The sequence below is a fragment of the Haliotis rubra genome, unplaced genomic scaffold (assembly GCF_003918875.1).
Source record: "Haliotis rubra isolate DU_JTF1 unplaced genomic scaffold, ASM391887v1 Scf14, whole genome shotgun sequence".
NCBI classification, from domain to species: Eukaryota; Metazoa; Mollusca; class Gastropoda; order Lepetellida; family Haliotidae; genus Haliotis; species Haliotis rubra.
The window spans coordinates 3,214,523-3,237,078 of record NW_025765336.1 but is presented as its reverse complement, the minus strand read 5'-3'; the positions used below and the strand labels follow the sequence as shown (position 1 = coordinate 3,237,078).

The following is a 22,556-nucleotide window of genomic DNA, read 5'->3' as shown; positions in this document are numbered from 1 at the left end:
ATATCCCAAATGACAACAAAACCAACCCGTATTGATGTCCGGACTAAAACCCCCGTTGTCTGATTACTGTTACCTTGTTTTATTCTGATGATGTCCTTGTCCGTTGGTAGTTGTGACTAGCACTACATCTAAATAAATTCGTGTTTGCTGATTTTCACATCTTGAGTATAAGGTCAAAAGACGGTGTAAATGTATGTACAGAGTCGAGCCAAAATTATTCGGCACTTGACGTAATTTCCATACACTTACATGTTATTTCAGTGTAGCATAAATAATTTTCATGAAGTGAGTTTAGGATGGATCTTTGTAAAATTTGACAGTGAAATATGAAATCATCTCTGCTCTGCGCACATAATTTCATTTCAATTTTCCGACGACTATTTTAACTAATGACATCACATTTATCAACTTACGTATGCTTCCACAATGCACAATCCCATAGGCCGCCATATTAAAGGAGTTCACGGCACTGTACACATGTTGATTAAAATGTTGCCATTCGATAAATAAGCAACGGAAAATTGTAGGTAAAATGATTACTCACAAATGAACAAAATTTAACTTGGATCTTACGAAAATTAAGTTCATGAAAAGTATTTATGCTACATTAAATTAACATGTAAATCTATAGAAATTACGTCAAGTGCCGAATACTTTTGTCACGACTCTGTAGTTTCATAAACTTTTACGTTAACGTGTTCTTGACTTACCAGTGTCTTGTTGATGCCGCCATACACCAGGGATGGTTTTGTCTTGACAGTGTAGTTGTTGCTCCTGTCCAGCTGCATCCTGAAGCCTGCGTTCACATAGGCGTGGGCGTTCTGAAAAAAAGCAACAAGTAATGAGTGAACTGATTGTGAACGCTACAAAGGGTGTTCCGCCAATAAACTGTGAACATATACCTGGTGCCTTGGGGTAATCTTGAAGGACTTGACATAGACGTCTCCAGACGGGAATGTTGGAAGTGTGACAGACAGAATGACCTTCCCCTTCATATCTAGCTTCAGGAAGTCCATGAGACTGTATGACTTCTCGGAGCCATCACTTGATCCTGCAATACAAGTATATTTCCATCGTACGATATATTCTCACTTTAACCCGAAGTGTAACGTTTTGAAATTGACATTCAGTGAACTTAACATTGCTTGTCAGTGATAGAAGAAAAAGCTGTCCGAAGTTGTTTATGGTATGTATTTGCACTCTAAACTATCCATATAAAACGATGGTATAGACATAACAATTTTCTATCCCTGATTTCAGCCTAAAGATTAGATACAGTTTCATATACTAGTACGTATACATAAATACATACACACTAACTGAAGACGATTTTTACCATTGTTTATATGCTCATGATATAGTCCCAAATGTACAATCGACTCTGCTTTTAAACAGAATTCTTATGAATGTGGATAGGGTTTTGTCGCTTCTATCATCTGCATATATTTAAATCCTTAAAGTTTCACATATGTACAGTTTGGTAGATTGAACATTGCGATTTTGAGATTAGTTCCTTCCAAGTGGGTATTTAAACAAATTAATCTGACAATGTTATGTCTGACGTATGTTTCAGTTGGCACTTTGTACTGCTGCATACGCTTCCAATGAACAATAGGCGGTTGGGTAGCCTTGTGGCTAAAGCGTTCACTCGTCACGTTCGATTCCCCACATGGGTACAATGTGTGAAGCCCATTTCTGGTGTCCCCGCCGTGGTATTGCTGGAATATTGCTAAAAGCGGCGTAAAACCATACTCACTCACTCACCAATAAACAGAGTTGCTCCGACTGTCTCTAACATGGTGAAAACATCAGACGGGAACTCAGTGTGGAGGTTCTTCAACATCAGGTTCCCGGCCCAGCTGCCCAGCTGAAACAGGTGAAGTGTTCAGATAGTAACTTCCAGCCAACCCCATCCAACACATGTACCTGCACACGCACACACGCACACACACACACACACACACACACACACGCACACGCACACGCACACGCACACGCACACACACAACACACACACACCACACAAAGCGCTCTGTAACAACAAAACGCTTACAAGGGGCAATATATAACATTCAACTAAGTTTATAATGGGTATGGAATTATATTTCAGAATCAAGGCGATGAAACGAAAATGAACAAAAATCCACCATGTATTTTTTGTTAAATATTACTAAGGCAAATATGCCTATAACATACTTGAACATAAATGCCAAAATACGATATTTTCGATTCTTAGTTCTGCTATCGTTCCTCCACTGAAATAGGTAGATGGTATTTGTATGTGTAGTTTTACGTGCGTCGATCAAAAGTACGTAGACTAATTGTATTCTCGATGTCCAATGGTTGAAAATCTTCCATTTTATTTTGAAGGAATCTTTAGCAAAGCCATATCCAAAATTTCACATATTTGGGTGATGTGGTTAACGAGATATTAGTCATCACAACACATTGGGGTATAATATTGCTAACAAAACTGCAGAAAATGAAAAACGATCTGTCATTTGGTACCTCTTGGATAATGATATGCCCTCAGAGAATACCATATAAATATGTTCAGTATAGTATTGGTTAACTTCCCGTCACAACCAACAGTCAAAGATTTGGACTGCTTAATTTATATTTAGTCGAGGGCTGTTTGTTTAGGACACTGCGATTTCAATCTTCCTAAAACATTGTGTCCAGATATTCAAGCTGGTACTTTTCACAATATATTGTGAGCTGACACTTGTGTGACCATTCAGTGCCTAGGTTGAACCCTTGGCATCATGCATGGACAAATGAACACATTAGAATAAGTTATGTCCTTATGATTACGTCATCTGAAAGGGGGTGGGTAGTGTCTCCAAAACTAGCTCTTTCAGTCAACATGAAGGGGGGAGTCACTTCAAACAAGCGATTGTAATTTCAAATTGCTTTTTTATGAACTTTAATATCTAAGTGTGATCCTAGGGGACTTCTATCAATCTCAAACACACAAAGTATTTCTTGCATATTTTGTTTCTTGAAGTTATTTATGCATTTATTGTAGATTTTGCGTTTTTTGAGGGTACCAAGATAAAAGGTCAAACAAAATGGGGATCGTGAGACTGGAACATAGCAAAACCAAATTCCTTGAGCTTGATACATGATATGTAGAAAAATAAAACACAACAATTACTGCATTTGTATCGTTTTCTTGGTGACACTACATACTTTTTGATCGCACCTCGTAAATACGATAACGGTTGAACTTGAAGTCTGATAGAAACTCATCCCGCTTCCCCTTCTAGTTTGTGTGGCCAACTGCCAGACACACACACAAAAATAAGCATGAGTGCATAACATAGCAAATAATACATAATGGAGTGATGGCATAAACTGTTGTCTTACATTTCTCAGCCCGATGTTACCAATGTAGGCCACGTGGCTGGCGAAGTCCCGGAAGTACGACAAAGCAGGGTTGGTGCTGTTTTTCTCAAAGACTTCCATCATGTTGGTCAGAGTGATGCTAGGTCCAAACATCACTTTGGAGGAGTCAATCTGTAACAAAGTAAGTATTTGGAAATATTAAGCTGGATACGTTGGCAGTGTTTGATGCGCTTTGAAGGAATCTGTGTAAACATTCGCTATTTGATAAGCAAGTGTTGTGTTTGGTTTTATCATAATGGAAATGGTTTTCTTTCTTTCTTTTAACTTTTTGTTTTTCTCATCAAAACTCCTTACTTTTCGAGTTTGATATTGTTTGTCAGTACATTGCAAACCTACAGAAATGTCATAGAACTCCTGGATGCCACGCAGATCAATGAGGACATTGTACATCCATGGACCGATTTCTTTGTAGACACCTGGAAGAAAAGTTAACAATGCCTAAGTTCGAGGGGAGAATGTTTATATCGGTATAGCTTAATCAGTGCACAACGTGTCAGAAACTATTAAGGGGTTGGGGGTGGGGTCCAGGTCAGACACTGTCAGTCAAATGTACCGCAGTGTCACAAACTGTTAGTCAAATGTATGGCAGTGTAAGAAAGTGTCATGTCTATGGCAGAGTTGATGCAAAAGAGAAGCTGTTAATGGCCTTTATCATGGCAGTCTTTATCTTGGAATAAACTGAATAAACATATCATGAAATACCCATCGCAGAGACTCGTGTATTAAGAGTAGTCTCTTGGTCACCTAATGCGCGTCTGCCCCACGTACTGGCATATCATCGATTGATTGTTACCATATCCTGAATTCCCAAACACGAGTTTCTGCGTTTCCTTAAAATACACGCTTGTTATTGGTCACAATTGTTTACCGAATCCTGAATTCCCAAACACGAGTCTGTAGTTGTCTCGCCTGGTGTTTGGCCGAGGAGGGCGTAGAGCTGCTGCCTGGTGGTGGGTTTGTACCACTGTGACCCCCACTGCAGCACAATGTGGAGGGGCACCTGCTCCAGGTCAGTCTGTCTCTCAGATGAACAGCGTCCTGTGCAGGTCTTCCCAGTTTTGCTGCATATCTTTCTTGTCCAGTTCCTAGAAGTAACAACTGGTAACTAGTCATAGCTCTAAGTTTAAAAAATAAAATGTGATAATTACAATTTCATGTATTGTTTTCCAAATAATGGGGATAACATTACTCTCAGATCCATTGGATGGATACTTATCAGCTACAGCTCGTGAATGACAAGAGTCATCCGTTCATAGTACCAAGTTACACCTGCATTGGGAACAAACGAATTTAAACACCGTGGCCTCTTGTGCGTTAAAGGAAATAGGGCACATATTTATAATAAGTACCATCTTCCAAACATCCTTGATAAACTTCATCACTGATAACAATAGCTGCATATTCGACAGCAACGAGGACATTTATACACAGGAAAAAATCAACCTTATTGTCATTATCTTCATACCTATGTTTAACCAGATTGGAAACGGAATATTTGAATGCATGAAGGAACGGACAAGAACCAACCCGTTCAAAGTGAAAAATGGGTACCATTGTCCATATCCCTGTTTTCAACTACAAATATGGTGTCATTTGATGTTATTTTTACTTTATTGATGTCATCAACCCATATCATTATGTGCTTGAACATATCTATGACTTGGAATTTATATCTAAGTAAGTACCATTACAAAGTCACCCTGAAGAACTGGGAGCAATAGAATATTATTATACATGTATATGAAGATGTCCCTATTCACCTCAATGTCAATAGCACCGCCAGGCAGGGGTTGGTGGAGCGTCTGAGGCAAAAGGACTTCATGGCATCCAGAGATTTGGGCGATAGCCTGAGTAGAGAAAGAACGTGTATATTTATTATATTCCGGTATGATTGGAACACTCTAAAACGTATTTATCTTTATAAGGTTACTTTTTTGTCAAAGATGTTGTCTGTACAGAGAACGGACAAGGCGATTGTATAATTCTACTTGTATGCTTGGCAGCATATCAAAGACGTTTAATTTAACGTCACATCGGCAATATTTCAACCATATCGTGACGAGGATTTGAATAATAAATAAAGACGCATTAAATAAAGTCAAATTATAAAACCCTGTCAACGAAGGACAGTACAATAACTAGAGCATCACAGATATAGATATAAAACTAGTATGAAAAACTAAAAGCGTTTAACTATAGAAGCGTCATTACAATATAAAACAGCTATATATTGCCAGCATAACTGAAGATATATCACCATATTAGGGACTATGGGGACTAACAGTACATTTGCTAAACGACCAAGATGTAGACTCCGTAGATTATTCATATATGTTTTAGTAAAAATTTGCACCTGGTGTACAAACACACATTCTAAAACTAGATGTCAACTTCAACATGACATCATGTACAATGTACTGAAATCTTTTAATTCGTATGACGAAGTCTGGTTCGCAAGAGTTTCTTCCTATATTTCCAACAAGCAGCGCTAGCCTTTTAGTTGATTGAGCGATGGCGAGGTGGTATAGTTTAAACATGTCGTGTGTCAAATGGATATTCTAGAGAAGGGCGTGTATATTTATTTACATTTTTGTATGCCAACAAAAACTTTCAGATTCATTCAACGGCACATGTATACCTTTGCAAGCGAAATATGATGTCTTAAAAATGAAACTGACATTATGATTGAATAATTGTACGTTATATTCTTTGGAAGAGAATCAAAGGACAACCAAGTGGTCTTCCACAACATATTCACGTATTTCGACTTCTGAAGCACAAATCAACATCCTACAAAACACTTATAGAATAGAGAGTCAAACAGATTTTGTAGCGGCCATAAAATTTCCGGAGTCCCGTACTGGAGTTCGAACCACGGACCTTCTGATCAGAAGCTCGGATGCCTTGTCCACATGACCAAAGAGTTAACTCCGTCAGCAAGCTGACAAGGAGGTAAGGATGTAAATCTGTTGGGATGACTCCACGCCCTGCTACATACTCCCCGTCAACAGAAGGCACGTCCCGAGCAGCATAGTTAAGTACTGAGTACTCTTATTTTGCTCAGATTTGATATGAACGTGCTCAGCCCGCACGTTGGGCGCCAATGTAGCGACCATCAAATTTCCAAGTCCCGTACTGGATTCGAACCACGGACCTTATGATCAGAAGTCGGACGCCTTGTCCACATGACCAAAGAGGTTAACCCCACATAGCAAGCTGACAAGGTAAGGGTGTCATCTGTGGGATGACTGCACGCCCTTCCAATCTTGTTAGAAGGCACCAAGCTTCCTGTAAATTCGCACATAGAGAACTAACATAGCTTGTTTCCTATATATGACCAACTCCAGTTTGAAACGTTAATAACAATTCGTTAGGTGTCATCTTATATGGACTATTCCTCTCCTATCACCATTAGATTATACTAAGGCTCAGATTATTAGGGCGCAATCGGTTTATGGCTTCAAACAGGTCGTTGTGGAATTGTACTTTTTCACATTTACTCAACAATTATTTTTAAATCTTTTATTCAACAAATATTTTTGAAAGTCACTAAACGACAACTGTTCATCAAAAAACGTGAGTGAGTTAGATTAGTTTTCTTTATGCCGCTTTTAAGCAATATTCCGTGCAATATGGCGGGGACACCAGAAATTGGCTTCACATTTGTGCCCATGTGGGGAATCGAACCCGAGTCTTCGGGTGACGAGCGAACGATTTAACCACAAGGTTACACCATCGTCCCCATTTGATACCAAAGCCCAGGCTGATGTGATAAACATCATAACAGGGACACCGTTATCCTGTTAAAAAATCTCTCTAATGTATCCAGACGCAGATGAGTGTAACCTAACCTAATATTTGAGGTCATTTCACCCGATAACAGAGAGATATAACTGTGATAAGGGGATGTTCTAGGTTGATATTGACATGCCGCATCTGAAATGTATTGTACCGGACTTGCCAACTACACGCCATCAATACCATCTCATATCTCGTACCGACCTCGTGAAGGTCCGCTTCAAATTGATCTTCGAAGTAACCCATGCTACCAGAAGAGCGACTAACTTGACGGATCGGGTGATCGGAAGCTCGCTGACAGGGCTGACACATGTCGTCGTATCCCAATTGCGTAGATCGATGTTCATGCTGTTAATCCCTGGATTGTCTCGAGTCCAGACTCCGGTATTTACAAGCCGCCGCCATATAGCTGGAATATTGCTGGGTACGGCGTAATACTAAACTCACTCTCTTATCTCGTACCAGTTGAGATGCAACAAAAGTATACTCTTAAAAAGTAAGAGAATTTCATTGTTAATTTACGATTGCAAACATTGGGAGATATATCTGGAGTCAGTCAATGTTGATATGATAATAATGAATGTATTGAGAGTGCATCACCACTTGCACTTCCTTATGACCATAGTTGTTTGTACAGTAATTGCTCTTGAAAGATGAATTGTGCATGACGTGAAATTTGCATGTGCACGTTTTTCATCAAACGAAACCAAAATGGCCAGAGACCCAACGTTAACAACTGTGTGGATGCCAGATGATTGTCAAAATTAATGGTCTCGAGTGATTTATCGATCTTCTTGAAAACAATCAAAATCAAGAATGATGGAGAAGAACAGTTACTCCACTCGGTCATTTCTTCAGAACGCCCACGCCCGTGTGACAGCATAGGCTAAGGGAGTTGCAGCTGGACGGGAACAACTTCCCCTGTCAAGACGAAACTATATAGCTGGAATATTGCTGAGTGTGGGAGCTATAAACACCCAACCAACCAACATATCATGACATGGTCAGGATTAGATGTTCAGAAGGCGTATAACAATGTGTCTGTCTTAGTGTACACAACTAACCTGTACATCGGCAAATGACAGCATCGTAGTAAGCATTCTCTACTTTGTTGCATGGTAGGCTTTGGGTGTTCTTTTCAGTAGGCTGAAACACATATCGAGCATCGATATTCGTACTGCTTGTTCTAAGGACTTCTCGAAGTAAGTCTTCAGGTTCTTTAATGAGATTGACATGTTATCCATCTGCATATGTTCTCGTTAAGGAAACAAAGTATGTCTCTTTCATCAATAATATTGTAAAGACGATAGCATGTTACATCAGGGCTGTTAACTTCAAAATGTTACCAGCCCAAAATGGATTTTAACTAGCCCAAATATGGTGAATTTACTCAGTTGTATGGAACATCTAAAATGTTTACCAGACCATCGGGCTGGCTAGCTGTAAATTTAGACCGTCCGTCAGAAATCGAGACCCTCTCGGGCGGTCGGACGGGACTTATTTCAAACACTGGTTACACCGTAGAAATATCATTGAAATATTTTTATAATGTAAGTCAAAGGTTGTGTATATAGTCAGTGATTGCGTGTCGTGAATTCTAAACCTGCTTATATTCCTCATATTTTTCTTTGAAATTGAGCGATTATGTGATTGGGACACTGGGCATTGTAAGGCACGGTGGAACAAACCCATGTACATTTAGTAGGAATCTTAATAGTGAAAAACAGCTATTTAGTTGAAAACATGCTTTTTACATTTTCTTTACTAATAAATATACATTTCATCTATAGATATCTTGAAAGTCTTACCCATACATATTCATGACCTGGGCGGGGCTACAGAAGCCACACTGAGACCCATTGTACTGTGCCAGACGGTCTTGTATCGGGTGTAGGCCATCCCTGGGGTTGCCCAGACCCTCGATAGTTGTCACTTGCATGCCGTCACACGTGTACAGGGGAACCAGACACTAAAGGAATTAACTTGTCTTACAGTTTTTAGTCTATATACCAAACAGACGTACCTCATATTGACAATGATCATATTCTGTGTTATTTGTGACATAGTCAATACAGAAAGTAGATCGTCCTACAGTTTCTAGTTTATATATTACACAATTTAGGTCTTTAGGTTCAACTTAAAGTAGAACTCATAGATCTCTAATTGTATTTATAATAAAACACATATATACCTACCATAGATTTCATGGCCTTAATGTAATGCGAACTAAATACATTGGTGATACCCTGAGCAATGGTATCTTCACGGTGTCCACAATGACATCGGTGTGTCCATCAGTAAGTGGATAGTTTCGATTTTGGTCACGTTAAAGCACCCCAGAGAAACCGGTGGATCCGGGTGGGTGGGGTTGCGGGGTTGCGTCATCACCCCCTCTCCCCCGAAAATTCTTTCCCTGAGGAGCGGTTCCCCCCTAACCTTTGGACTTCGTGATTTATGTGCACCCCTTCTCCAAAATCCTGGATCCGCATGATACAAAGGACACTACTGCATATAAACTACGCGGTATTGTTGGACAGATTCTTACCGAGTTGACTGTGTATGTCTGCACGGCCTTTGTGATTGGATCATACAGTGTGGTAGTGACGAGGCACACGCCACACCCTCCCTCTATACACATGGCCTTGGTGCCATAGGACACACCCTGGGACCTCATGAACTCATTCAGGGAGAGGGCCGCGGCATACTGGTTGCCAACTGAAGGTATTATACGAAAGTATTTTCTTTATAATTAGAAATATACTTTAATCACAATTTGACATAATCGTCGTGGTATACTGGTAGATATACTTATGACATTCTATAGTTGTGAAAACGTTTTGAGGAAAACATAGTTTATAAAATGCAATGAAACCTTTTAAAAAGTTTTGATTTAAACATATTTATTTCCAATGAAAGGAACCGGATTGGTAAACAAGCATAAGCTTATATGAATACCGCTCCGGGATACAATGGAAGGAAGAGTAAACATGTCATGATGAATGTACAATGTGAATGATATATAAATGGTGCAAAGACGAGAAATAACGCCAATCATTGTTAAAAAGTATATGTCATATAAACAAATTATTTTGGATCAAATCTGCCTGTTAAATTTATAACGTATTTTTAAAAAAAATTTTAAGGTTCTGTGTTAGCTGGGTGGTGACATCTATCTGTTTACATCTTTGAGCCCTATAGCTTGTACAATGGCGTGAAGACCCGTATTCATGCATCTATTTGTGTGTAATCTGATTTTTTTTCATTACTTCATAACAGGATGTCACATTCAACAGCTTTTGTTCTGCAAGTTTTTCATGAAATTAAAAAGCCCGCCCACATTCATTAATCAAATGACGATAAGTTTGCGCAAAAGAATTATCTCGGAAGAAATTATAACACATGATCAAAAAGATCTCCCAAATGTACCTGTGAAGGAAATCCCGTTGATGGTGAAGGTGACAGATGATTTGAGAATGCCTGTGACCTTGAACTTGAAGAAGTGGCCACAGTTTTGACAAGTAGACGCGTAGACTCCATCCTTCAGCTCTCCCTTCGTTGGGGTGTGGCTATGGAGGAAGGTTTCTAAGTGAGAACTGGTCATAAATGAAACATGAAAATTATAATCAATACGACGAAAATATTTCGTTAGGCTTTTTAGTGTGTGTTCATTATTTTGAAAGTTGTATTGGAAATTACTGCTTTATCTTTAAATTTCATCTTTAGGACATCTTAAGTTCCTAAATTATACTCCGATCTTGATGATCTGTTTCTTTATGCATTAGTGTCAGAATTTCTGCTAAGAAAAATGCAAACCAAAGAAGTTGAGAAACAAGTGATTTTGGTTTAAACAGTATTTATTCAAAACAGAGACAATACATTAGACAGACAATTCATACAAGTGAATTTTAAGCTGGAGGTATATCGATGATCTGATATGGTTTAATACAGGCCAAATAGACCCTTCTCTACCACCGATGTACCCATCCGAGTACTAGAAATGCCTCATATTCATAGACATGAATAAAGATTGAGGGTGACAAACCATTCTTCTCATAACAGTTACGACAAGCTGGATGACGTTTATATTGTCAACTTTTCCTTTATGTCAATTAATCTTCCTGTAAATGAAGCTTTGACTTTCTACATAAATTTGAAGTTTTGTTATATCAAATAGTATTCACAAAAAATGAATGATATTGGGAACAACTTAAAGTCTAAAAAGTACGGACACATTGTCAAAGATATAAAAAAAAGTCAATTTACAATTTGTACTGTGCATGAACAGTGAGAACAATAGAGTTTTTCATAAATGTCTTTGCACTGCATATTTAAATCTTTATATGTTCATTTCTCCATTTTATTTTTGTAGCACAATGAAGATGTTGGAGGCTTTCTGGTTCAGATTGACAAATAGAGCAAATATTTGTTTCAATTATCTTCATTTGCACCTACTGTTTTCTAGCACAAATTGCTCTATTTTATAGATCTATTCTGAAAATCTAAAACCTTTACATCCTTTGTGCAGTTTCAGTATTTTTAAACACGATGTTCCATGAAATGTCTGTATTAAGTTCATTCTGCCATTTCTGACAAACTGTAGGTGAAGTGTCATTTTCTATAACTTTGTCATAGAAAATGCTGCATCCCTTCATTTAAGAAAGAAGGTCTTGAAGAGTTGAGTTTAGTGAGAGGTTTTGAGTAGTTACGGGATCAGATAAAAGAGTATTTTTCCAAGATTTTGGAATATTTAAAATGATTTTATTGTACTCTAAATTTTTTCCTTTGATGCAGTAAAGCTTTTTTTATTTCATTGAAAGACAAAAACAAGACAACCCTAAAACATTTTCACCCCATATATCTCTTATTGTATGAATTCCTCTGTTAAACCAACCTTCAGTCAAGAAATTACTATCTCTAAATTGGTGATTCAACCATAAAGGTTCAGCCATGATTTCTTCTGGTTGACAAGTATTTATCTTATGTTGTTGTATATAATACTTACTCCAAATAGATAAAACATCATTTCAAAATGGGTTATCAATCCTTGCATGACTGTGAATATGTGCAGCAAGATGAAAAAACAGGGATTGTGAGGTGACGTTTTATTTACATACCTTCTGCCGAGGCAGGATAACTTTATTTATAAAGGATTTGATATGTCATTCCTAATCCACCTTCTTCATATTTTCTACATATAGTTGTTCTCTTGATTTTATCTTTCTTGCCATCCCACATGAAATTATATACAATATTGTTTAGTTGATTAAGAAATTCCTTTGTGGGTGATGGTAACACAGAAAAAATATGTACTAAAGTTGATATTTCCAATGTTTTCAAGACTGTAATTTTCCCATGTAAGGTTAGTTTTCTCTTTTTCCAACTAGTAAGAATTCTATTAATTGTTTTCAGTCTTTTCTAGGATTGATTACCCATAAATCCTCCAAATTGGGGTTGAAATATATACCAAGGATGTTAAAGTATGTGTGAAAAGTCATGGAAAAAAGTCATGGGAAAAAAAGTCATGGAAAAAAGTCATGGGGAAAAAGTCATGGAAAAAAGTCATCGGAAAAATAACTATTATAAAACATCCTGTACTTCAATGATCTACAATTGTAATAAAGCATCCTGTTTTCCAGTTATTTAGTTTGTTTATACAGTATTTCATAAATACTATTTCACTTTCATCTTCAGTAATATAAACATTCTGTTCTCTAGTTATTTATAAAAACTATTTCACTTTCAGGTTAATTATTCCTTTCAGTGTGATGCTGTAAGCAATTGTATCTTATCAAAATATGAGAAATGAACATATTATTAAATATTAAGTTCCAAAAGGATTATGGGATTAAAAGTCACGAGTCATATGATTGTTTAACTTGCTTTGAGTTAATGAACTCATGGGATTATCAGTTCATACTTTTACTCAAATAAATACATTATCAATACTGGCTTTGTTTAGTTGCGGGTACAGCAACATTCAGTAACACTTGGACAAAGTACAGTGACTATGTATCCCAGTCCACCCAGCTATGAATGGGTACCTCGTAAGGATGGGAATGCCACATTAACTAGGTGCGCCTAGTGACTGCAAGGGTTTTATACTACCAATGGAGTTGAGATTGATAAAGTTTGACATCCTATGATCGAGGGAAAATCAAAGCGCCTTTGAGCAGCTGAGCTGGATATTGGCGCTATACGAATGTTACTATAATAATGATAATAATAATAATGAAAAAACCTGTTACCTCGCCCTGCACAGCGGGCACTCCACAAAGTTCCCCACCGTCTCTACCGACATGTCTGCTCCGTCAACTGACGTTTATGCACTGATATGTAATATTTACGTCTGTGTAATATTACACAACCATGGTCCCATGACACCCATGTGATGACGTTAACTTCACTGCAAGTAGGCCTAAGTATATGTGTCGTTAGTCATAAGTGCTTTGATGCTCACTCCAGCAGCAAATGTGTACCCATTTGACTGTTGAACATTAACTGTCTAGCGTCATATGACTATCAACCTTTTAGCGCCTCGCACGTAACTAGTGTTATCAGGGGTAATAATGTCCATTGTGTTGTATGCGATGAGAGCATGTCCTTGAATAGAAGTGGTCCTATTGTTATCATTGATCTTCACACAATGGATTCCATCACCCCCAGATGAGATAATAAATAAAGTCAACAAGCCTGCTTCAAATTTGTATGTAAACACAAACCTGATAAAATTAAAAAGAGATGTATTTGCTATGCGACCAGAATATGGAGGAATCTGTCCCACTAATTAAGAATACAATTTTATGCACATAAAATATCATGGATAAAGAGATTATATTCCAGTAGCTGCAAATAGAAAGCATTAGTTGAAAGTTTTATACCTAACTGCAGAAGACTTTGGTCAGGTGATCCTGATTATATGGAAAACATATAAATCCTTACATAAGAAATCCTTTTGGAGAGATGTAATCTCTGCATGGGGATCATATTTACAAAAAGCAATATAAGACACTAAACTCAAACGATATGTTAAACCAATGTATTTGGTTTAATTATGTGTTTTACAGAGGTAACGAGACATTTTTTATAAACAATTGGTACAATGCAGGTATACACTTTATTTATGATCTAATGAATCCTCCTACAGGGGAATTCTATACTTATGAAGAACTACAAGAAATATATCAAGTCAAAACAAATATCTTAAGATATCATAGTATCAAATCTTCCATAATTGCCTCTTTAAGAGAAGATAAATCATTCTTCCCAAAAAGACTACCATTGTCCCCAATGCTAACATTCAAGGGTTAAAGGCTCGAAAACTTTTTATCTTTCTTTACTTGACCCTAATTACTAAAAAAAAACCCCAAACATATGCCCATAAAAAGTGGGAAAGAGTCTTTGAAACACATTGTGATAACGTAATGCTACGAAACTTATAATAATGATGCCAAACCGATGTACAAAATGTACTAATTTGAAATGGTTACAGATGAAGATATTATACGATATGATACCTTCAAACATTTTCCTAAATAACATCAGTCTAAAAGACACTTCTCTATGTACATTCTGCTCAAAAGAATTAGAAACAATTGTCCATCTATTCTGTAACTGTTGTCATGTTAAAAAGATTTCGGAGAGTTTGACCAGATGGCTAATGACTGTAGCTGAAGGCAACATCGGCTTTATACCAGAAAACATTTTACTTGGATTTAAAGGGAAAAATAACAATTATGTAAATGCAATATCTCTTGTTGTGAAACTGGTTATATATACACAAAAATTAAAAAAACATGTTCCAAGTGTTCAAGCATGTAGTAGGGGAGATATCAAAATACCATGACATTACAAAATATAATGCTTACTCCACATGCCATAACAGCGAGTTCTTTACCTTCTGGTCATCCTTCCACAATCTACTTACTGGGAATACTAGGTCAGAAAACATATTGTAAGTGTATTCAATCATTGTTACCATGATTACCACTATTGGATACACAGAGATAAAGTATGAAAACATATTCAAAGATATCTATTTATTGCATGATGGCGATTTGTGAAAGTATATTGAGTATATGTATATTGTGAATGTATTCTACATATATTGCACTGTGGAAATAAAGATTGTAAAATTACAGCAAGCAAAAAATAAATAAAAAAAGTCTTCACATAATTGGAGAGCGGAAGGACGCGGGTTCGATCCCCGACCGCGTCATACCAAAAGACGTTAAAATATGGTACTTGTTGGTCCCTGCCTAGCGCTCGGCATTAATGGGTACAACAAGGACTGGTCGGCTCGGAGTCAGTATAATGTGTCTGAGTGGGGTATTCATGCTTCGCTGCGGCATGGTATCTCAGTGGCTAGCTCTATAAAACCAGCTTCAGTCTGGGCTAGTACAAGCAGCCGCACATACACACGCATGCACGTCGTCATATGAGCGAAATATTCTCAAGTACGACGTTAAGCCCCATGTCACCTCAAATCTTCACACAATTACCTTATGGAAAATGAAACCAAGAACTTCGGCGTGACGTTACCACTCCACTCACATACGTGTTTGTTTTGCCCCGTGGAGTTGGCACTGGGCCCATCTGAATGGACGGTCTTTGATAATATTTGTCATCACCCAGTCTGGAACTCCACATTAAAGTTTAAGAAATCCTATATATTGAATACAACTACTATTTAAAAAACCCCTCATTTTACACACATATATAAGTGAAAGTGCCTCCTGACATGATCGATTCGAAAGTAGAAAGACAACCTTCACGCACAATTTGAGTGCATAACATTATCATTTACAATAACATGTCAAAGACCCCCACCGAGTGTATGGCACTGAATTAGGTTTATCACACCTGAACATAAACATAGGCAAAATCAACACTGTGTAACGTTTTGTACCAGTATATTACCATTCTAATGCAGATGAAATATCTATTCTAATCACTCGTCCTAGCCAACATACATCCATTCCCTCATTCAAACATGTATTGTGCATTAGTTTATAGAGGTTGATGTCTCCAAGACGTGTACACATTATCTTTACCTACACATTCAGTCAGATAACATCCCCGTAGAGATGCTATTTATGAATACCTGTAATAAACTTTCCAAATTTGATGACAAAAATAGTGTCCGATGCAGTTCCCTGGTTTGACTTATACCAAACTTTCCCCTGAATTATTTCAGGTGAACAAAATGACTAGACTCAGTGGGACAAGATACGCTCACCTTTTCGCGAACACCTGGTATCAGCACTATTTCATAGCGACTCATAAACACATGCTCTGTCATCGTATCGCATGGTGACAATCACTCGATCGTCTGGTTCAGACCCGATTTGTTTACAAACACATCATACAGCTGTAATACTGCTGAAACAAATATCTGCTAGTATACCGGTAGTCATAATTGTATAATCGACTCTGCTTTTGGCATAGATTTCTTATGACTGTGGAAAGGGTTTTGTCGCTTCTATTTGAATAAGATGGGCCTGCAGCAAGACAATAGACTGACTGACTGACTGAGTTTGGTTTTACGCAGCTTTTAGCAATATTCCAGCAACATCACGGCGGGGGGACACCAGAAATGGGCTTCACACATTGTACCCATGTAGGGATTTGAACCCGGGTCTTCGGCGTGACGAGCCAACGCTTTAACCACTAGGCTATCCCACCGCCCCTGCAAGACAATAGAGGCTGAGGGAAAACAACAGAGTAAGCAAGCGCCAAATTGACTGTTCATTGTGAAAGTAAACCGGGTTAGATTAAGGTACAGATTAAGATACACTTGCTAATGCATACATAATTACATACTCCTACATATGTATAAATACTATACTAAGCTCGTCTCAGGGACGCATGTACTCCACAGTGATAAGCCACAGTGGCAAACGAGAGCACTTAATATATAATAATATGATAACACAATTAAATACAATGTATATTACACACATGCACACACACACGCGCGCGCGCACACACACACACACATTCTAGCTCATACCATCCATAATATGTACCTAATATATGCCCTACAGTCCACATTAACCAAACATGTCATATGTGCATAATAATCCACAAAACACATACAGGAGTAAGTGAGTTTAGTTTTACGCCGCTTTTAGCAATATTCCAGCAATATCACGGCGGGGGACACCATAAATGGGCTTCACACATTGTACCCATGTGGGGAATCGAACCCGAGACTTCGGCGTGACGGGCTAACGTTTTAACCACTAGGCTACCCCACCGCCCTAACTCATACACGACTTAGTGTAATTACCAAATAATACTAAATACTAAGTAAAACATATTAACTAGTTGCAGGATCTATTACTAGTAATAATCATAATACAAAACAGTGTACCATGATATCAAGCATTAAACATATTTACATACTATCAGGCGTTCAGAGTTCCTCCCGTCTCCCCATCCCAAATATACTAAAATTATTAACAAAACTTGACACAACAATTACTAGAGAACTCACAAAATGACTAAAAGTCCAAAATTTAAGTTGGGGTTAGGTTTAGGGTTAGGTTTAGGTTAGGTTTAGAGTTAGGTTTAGGGTTGGGGAACGGAAGGAACTCCTAATATCATTATGTAGATAATATTACAACATGTAATATATTACAGATGTCGAATTAAGATGATAAACTAACTATACTTATACACTGTATCCTAACCTCCGTATGATAAATATAAATGCATGTATGAAAGACATCTAAAGTACCTTACCCCCCAAAGTGCAGGGCTGTGATAGATAAATCAGACGGAGTTGAAATTGCAGTGATCAGGAAAGAGAAAGAGTACATAAAATTCCAGATCTCGTCACATGCTCTAGAAACAATAGAAATTCAATCACTGTCCAAGCCGTGGCTAGACCAGGAGACTGAGGAAGAATAGAAACCCATGCGTACATAAACTACATAACTACTTACATTACTACTTTACGTAGGGATTAGTGGAGTGCGTGCGTTACTTTAAAGGGTTGATATATTACTTAACTAAATTATATACTGAAGTTTAAAATACACAATATACGTAAGTCCCAAAACTTTCAAAGTAAAATTTTCACGTACCAAGTTTTTAAACGTAGTATTTTTGTTCTTTAAATTTCGGCTAAATTATCCTAAAATCGCCAGCGGCTGAAGGGATGGTGTAAATCCAGCAAGGCTCCATGCAGGTAGCAAAAGTAATGTAAGTCCCCATGGTTCCTAGTATGGTGATCTACCTTCAGTTGTTGGCGATCTATAGCCTGTTTTTATATTGTATTGTCCATATCGTGCTATTAGTTTTACCTTCCACGCTAGTTTTAATTCTAATTATGATATTCTAGTTGTTTTACTGTCCTTCGTCGACAGGTTTTTATAATATTCATATATTCCATTTTAATGCCAAATATGTTTTCGTCACGATATGGCTGCAATATTGCCGATGTGACGTTCAATTATAACTCACTCACTCACTCACTAAAATACACAATATTTATATTCTGCTACATTTATGTGATCTATCTGTAATATGGACTCTGTAACGAAGTATTCGCTCCTGGACGGTATCTTGTGCCGCTTCGATGTAAATTACTACTGTTATCAAGCTCAATGTTGTGTAAAAAGTCGTGTGTTTAGTTATTGACTCACCAACTCCTAGAATGGCGAGCAGACAATTATCTTATCGGATACAGATACACTGATAACGATTGACTGTCACTCACTGCTGTATGTATGCTGTAGTGATATAAACTGACGTTCAACAGAAAGTAGACACCCGTGTTTGATGATGGCTAAACATGAAACAAGCTAGAATGGATATTCGATGGTGTTAAAGATATCGGGGTTGTATTTTGGTGACATGAACTTTGCAGTGTTTCGGCGACTGATAACGTCTGCTTTGATAACGTATTTATTTGTTTGGTCAAATCCAATATTCCGTCTGTACTTCTCCTGTTGTCCATCCTCGATAATCACCAGGGTATACGTTACGATCACTCCACTATACCCTGGATGCATCCATGGCTTGGGGCGAGGATTTTATTACTCCCTTTGGCTTGGCTGAATTTGTCTTTATTATTTCCCAAAAATCTGAGTGGCACTGCGAACAAACCTTCGCGACTGCGACCGCGACCGCTATCTTTTGTTGACACTGGCAAGCTTGGTTGTAACGGCAGCTTAGTTGATTGGCTACTGTGAGAATGCGGAGCCAGCCAAGGGAGGTAATAAAACCATCGCCCCAAGCCATGGATGAATCCAGGGTATAGTGGAGAGTTATCGTAACGTATACCCTGGAGATTATCGAGGATGCCTGTTGTCCGGCAGTTTATTTTTGGTTCACGGCATGTTAGACATTGATTAAGTTAAATCTCAGCTTGTCAGTTTTATGTTGGAGGAATGACTAATATGAGCCGACCCTTGACGTTTATCGACCTATGAATACAGGTATTCCATGAATCACGATAAGTGCGTTTCTGGGATTCGGAACAATGCCTATCGGATTCTGGTACGATCAAGGGACGCAACTCTACACCTTATATAACTGAGAGAACCAGTGCTCCAATGTATAGCCTCTCTTTATCTCAGAGACGTGTGTACACCCCGTGATGATCCATCTATCTGACTGTAGGCTATATAATCAATTCTGGACAAGACAATCCAGTGACTGACATAATGAACATCGATCTTAGCAATTGGGATGAGATGGCATGCATCAACAGAGTCCGCGAACCTGACCACCCGATCCCGTTTGTCGACTCATAGAACAAGCATGGGTTGCTGAGGTGAGGTGAAATTGGGTTTAACGTCGTGCTGGAGAATATTTCGCTCATATGACGACGTGCATGCGTGTGTATGTGTGGCTGCTTGTACTAGCCCAGACTTAAGCTGGTTTTATAGTGCTAGCCCACTGAGATACCATGCCGCAGTGAAGCATGAATACCCCACTCAGACACATTATACTGACTCCGAGCCGACCAGTCCTTGTTGTACCCATTAATGCCGAGCGCCAGGCAGGGACCAACAAGTACCATATTTTAACGTCTTTTGGTATGACGCGGTCGGGGATCGAACCGGCGACCTTCCGCTCGCCGGGCGGACTCTCTAACCACTACACCACGGAGGCGGTCCATGGGTTGCTGAAGATCAATTGTAATCCGGATCTTCACGGGTAGAGAAAGGATTAGTCTAAGACGTTAAGTAAACACGAAAGAGTAAGACACAAGACGCCATAACATTACATGGAGGAATTTATTTCGGTAAGTAAGAATGTGTGACAACCATGTGTAATTACAATGATACACTCTGCGAAGGTTTACTTCCATAAAGATATCAGTGAGTTGTGCATTCATGATCAAGTTCATGGTTTACACATTCCCTGTGAAGGTTTTATAAAGAAATCAGTGAGTTGTGCATTCATGATCAAGTTGAAGTTTTACACATTCCCTGTGAAGGTTTTATAAAGATATCAGTGAGTTGTGCATTCATGATAAAGTTCATGTTTTACACATTCCCTGTGAAGGTTTTATAAAGAAATCAGTGAGTTGTGCATTCATGATCAAGTTCATGGTTTACACATTCCCTGTGAAGGTTTTATAAAGAAATCAGTGAGTTGTGCATTCATGATCAAGTTCATGTTTTACACATTCCCTGTGAAGGTTTTATAAAGAAATCAGTGAGTTGTGCATTCATGATCAAGTTCATGTTTTACACATTCCCTGTGAAGGTTTTATAAAGAAATCAGTGAGTTGTGCATTCATGATCAAGTTCATGGTTTACACATTCCCTGTGAAGGTTTTATAAAGAAATCAGTGAGTTGTGCATTCATGATCAAGTTCATGTTTTACACATTCCCTGTGAAGGTTTTATAAAGAAATCAGTGAGTTGTGCATTCATGATCAAGTTCATGGTTTACACATTCCCTGTGAAGGTTTTATAAAGATATCAGTGAGTTGTGCATTCATGATAAAGTTCATGTTTTACACATTCCCTGTGAAGGTTTTATAAATAAATCAGTGAGTTGTGCATTCATGATCAAGTTCATGGTTTACACATTCCCTGTGAAGGTTTTATAAATAAATCAGTGAGTTGTGCATTCATGATCAAGTTTATGTTTTACACATTCCCTGTGAAGGTTTTATAAATAAATCAGTGAGTTGTGCATTCATGATCAAGTTCATGTTTAAACATGCCCAGAATGATTTACTCTGTGAAGGTTTCATAAAGATATCAGTGATTTGAACATTCATGTTCAAGTTCATGTTGTAACCACATTGATAAATTAAAATCCACACTCAACCAAATTGAACTGCATTGCCCTATGTTGCAGGTTTCCAGGTACAAGTATAAACAAGGATTATGATATACAAAATATATACCTGCACTGATTACATACCTCGCAGTGGCGTCACTACATAGTCATAACAAACGAACTTGCATTGTCATGAAAATAATTAAGCCACGAAATACATATTTCATTTGCCAATCAGTATAAGTAAAAAACAATATATATCAAGATTATTTTAGAATTAGTTAATTCAAAGCTATCTTTGACAACAGCCAGAAAATGATAGTAAAATACATATCATTGCTTCTGGTGTATATAGGCAAAACACTGTTGGCAACAAAGTGTGTAGGGGAAAGTGTTCAATAATTCATATAATAATATTTAATGTTAATTGCACTGTTGTCCAACATTGCTTTCATCGAATGTAATGCTGACATGGATGTACAATATGGGATTCTGAACATCTCCGGACAGAAAAATGGTTTTATTTTGTCTTATTATGTCTAGTTTTGCAATCACGTGCTATTTAGTTTTTGGTTACAATGTGTTAATGAAAAAGCTGTTTCATTTGGCTTGATCAGTATCATTGAATGCATCGTTCATTGTCTAACGTTAACATATACATACAATGCCATTCACCTAAACATTGTAGCAAATAATAATTGTTTGCTCCAAGTGACATTTCAAGGCTTCATATTTTTTTAATCTCCAATGCTGATCTGCGCTACACAACCATGAAGACGTGGGCTCGGTTGACCTAGGTCCCATACACCAACTGGGAGGTGTCGAGTTGACAGGCTGTCTGTATGTTTTCCACTGTTGCTGGACCGTCTACAATACATGTAAATGTATCAACGTATATTCACTTCATCATTTAGGTCATGGATTCCTCTACTATTCTCAATAACTTTGTAGGAAAGCTTCTTGAAGAGTTATTGTTTCTGTAAGGGAAGATTGCCTATTTCTACACACATACACACGCTCACACGCACGCACGCAAGCACGCACAAGTCATCTAATTATCTATAAAATTGAAATTGCCTAAAATGAATAAGTTTTTCTTTGTA

General features: G+C 37.9%; 2 protein-coding genes across 2 annotated transcripts in view; both read right to left on the bottom strand.

The window, feature by feature from the left end:
* Window positions 1-13,676, bottom strand: part of LOC124268796 (indole-3-acetaldehyde oxidase-like) — a 43,233-nt gene extending 29,557 nt beyond the window's left edge. The window contains exons 1-12 of the mRNA XM_046703819.1: window positions 13,452-13,676; window positions 10,633-10,772; window positions 9,752-9,921; window positions 9,015-9,175; window positions 8,314-8,352; window positions 4,668-4,677; window positions 4,277-4,352; window positions 3,745-3,824; window positions 3,370-3,519; window positions 1,765-1,867; window positions 903-1,051; window positions 711-821 (exon numbers count right to left, since the gene is read on the bottom strand). Of these exons, the coding sequence (XP_046559775.1) occupies window positions 711-821; window positions 903-1,051; window positions 1,765-1,867; window positions 3,370-3,519; window positions 3,745-3,824; window positions 4,277-4,352; window positions 4,668-4,677; window positions 8,314-8,352; window positions 9,015-9,175; window positions 9,752-9,921; window positions 10,633-10,772; window positions 13,452-13,504 (1,242 nt within the window). The 5' untranslated portion in view covers window positions 13,505-13,676. The remainder of the gene's footprint in view (window positions 1-710; window positions 822-902; window positions 1,052-1,764; window positions 1,868-3,369; window positions 3,520-3,744; window positions 3,825-4,276; window positions 4,353-4,667; window positions 4,678-8,313; window positions 8,353-9,014; window positions 9,176-9,751; window positions 9,922-10,632; window positions 10,773-13,451) is intronic.
* Window positions 13,677-22,246: 8,570 nt separating this feature from the next.
* The window catches only part of LOC124268795 (xanthine dehydrogenase-like), a 72,613-nt gene continuing 72,303 nt past the window's right edge, over window positions 22,247-22,556 (bottom strand). Inside the window, exon 35 of the mRNA XM_046703818.1 lies at window positions 22,247-22,320. Within this exon, the coding sequence (XP_046559774.1) occupies window positions 22,247-22,320 (74 nt within the window). The remainder of the gene's footprint in view (window positions 22,321-22,556) is intronic.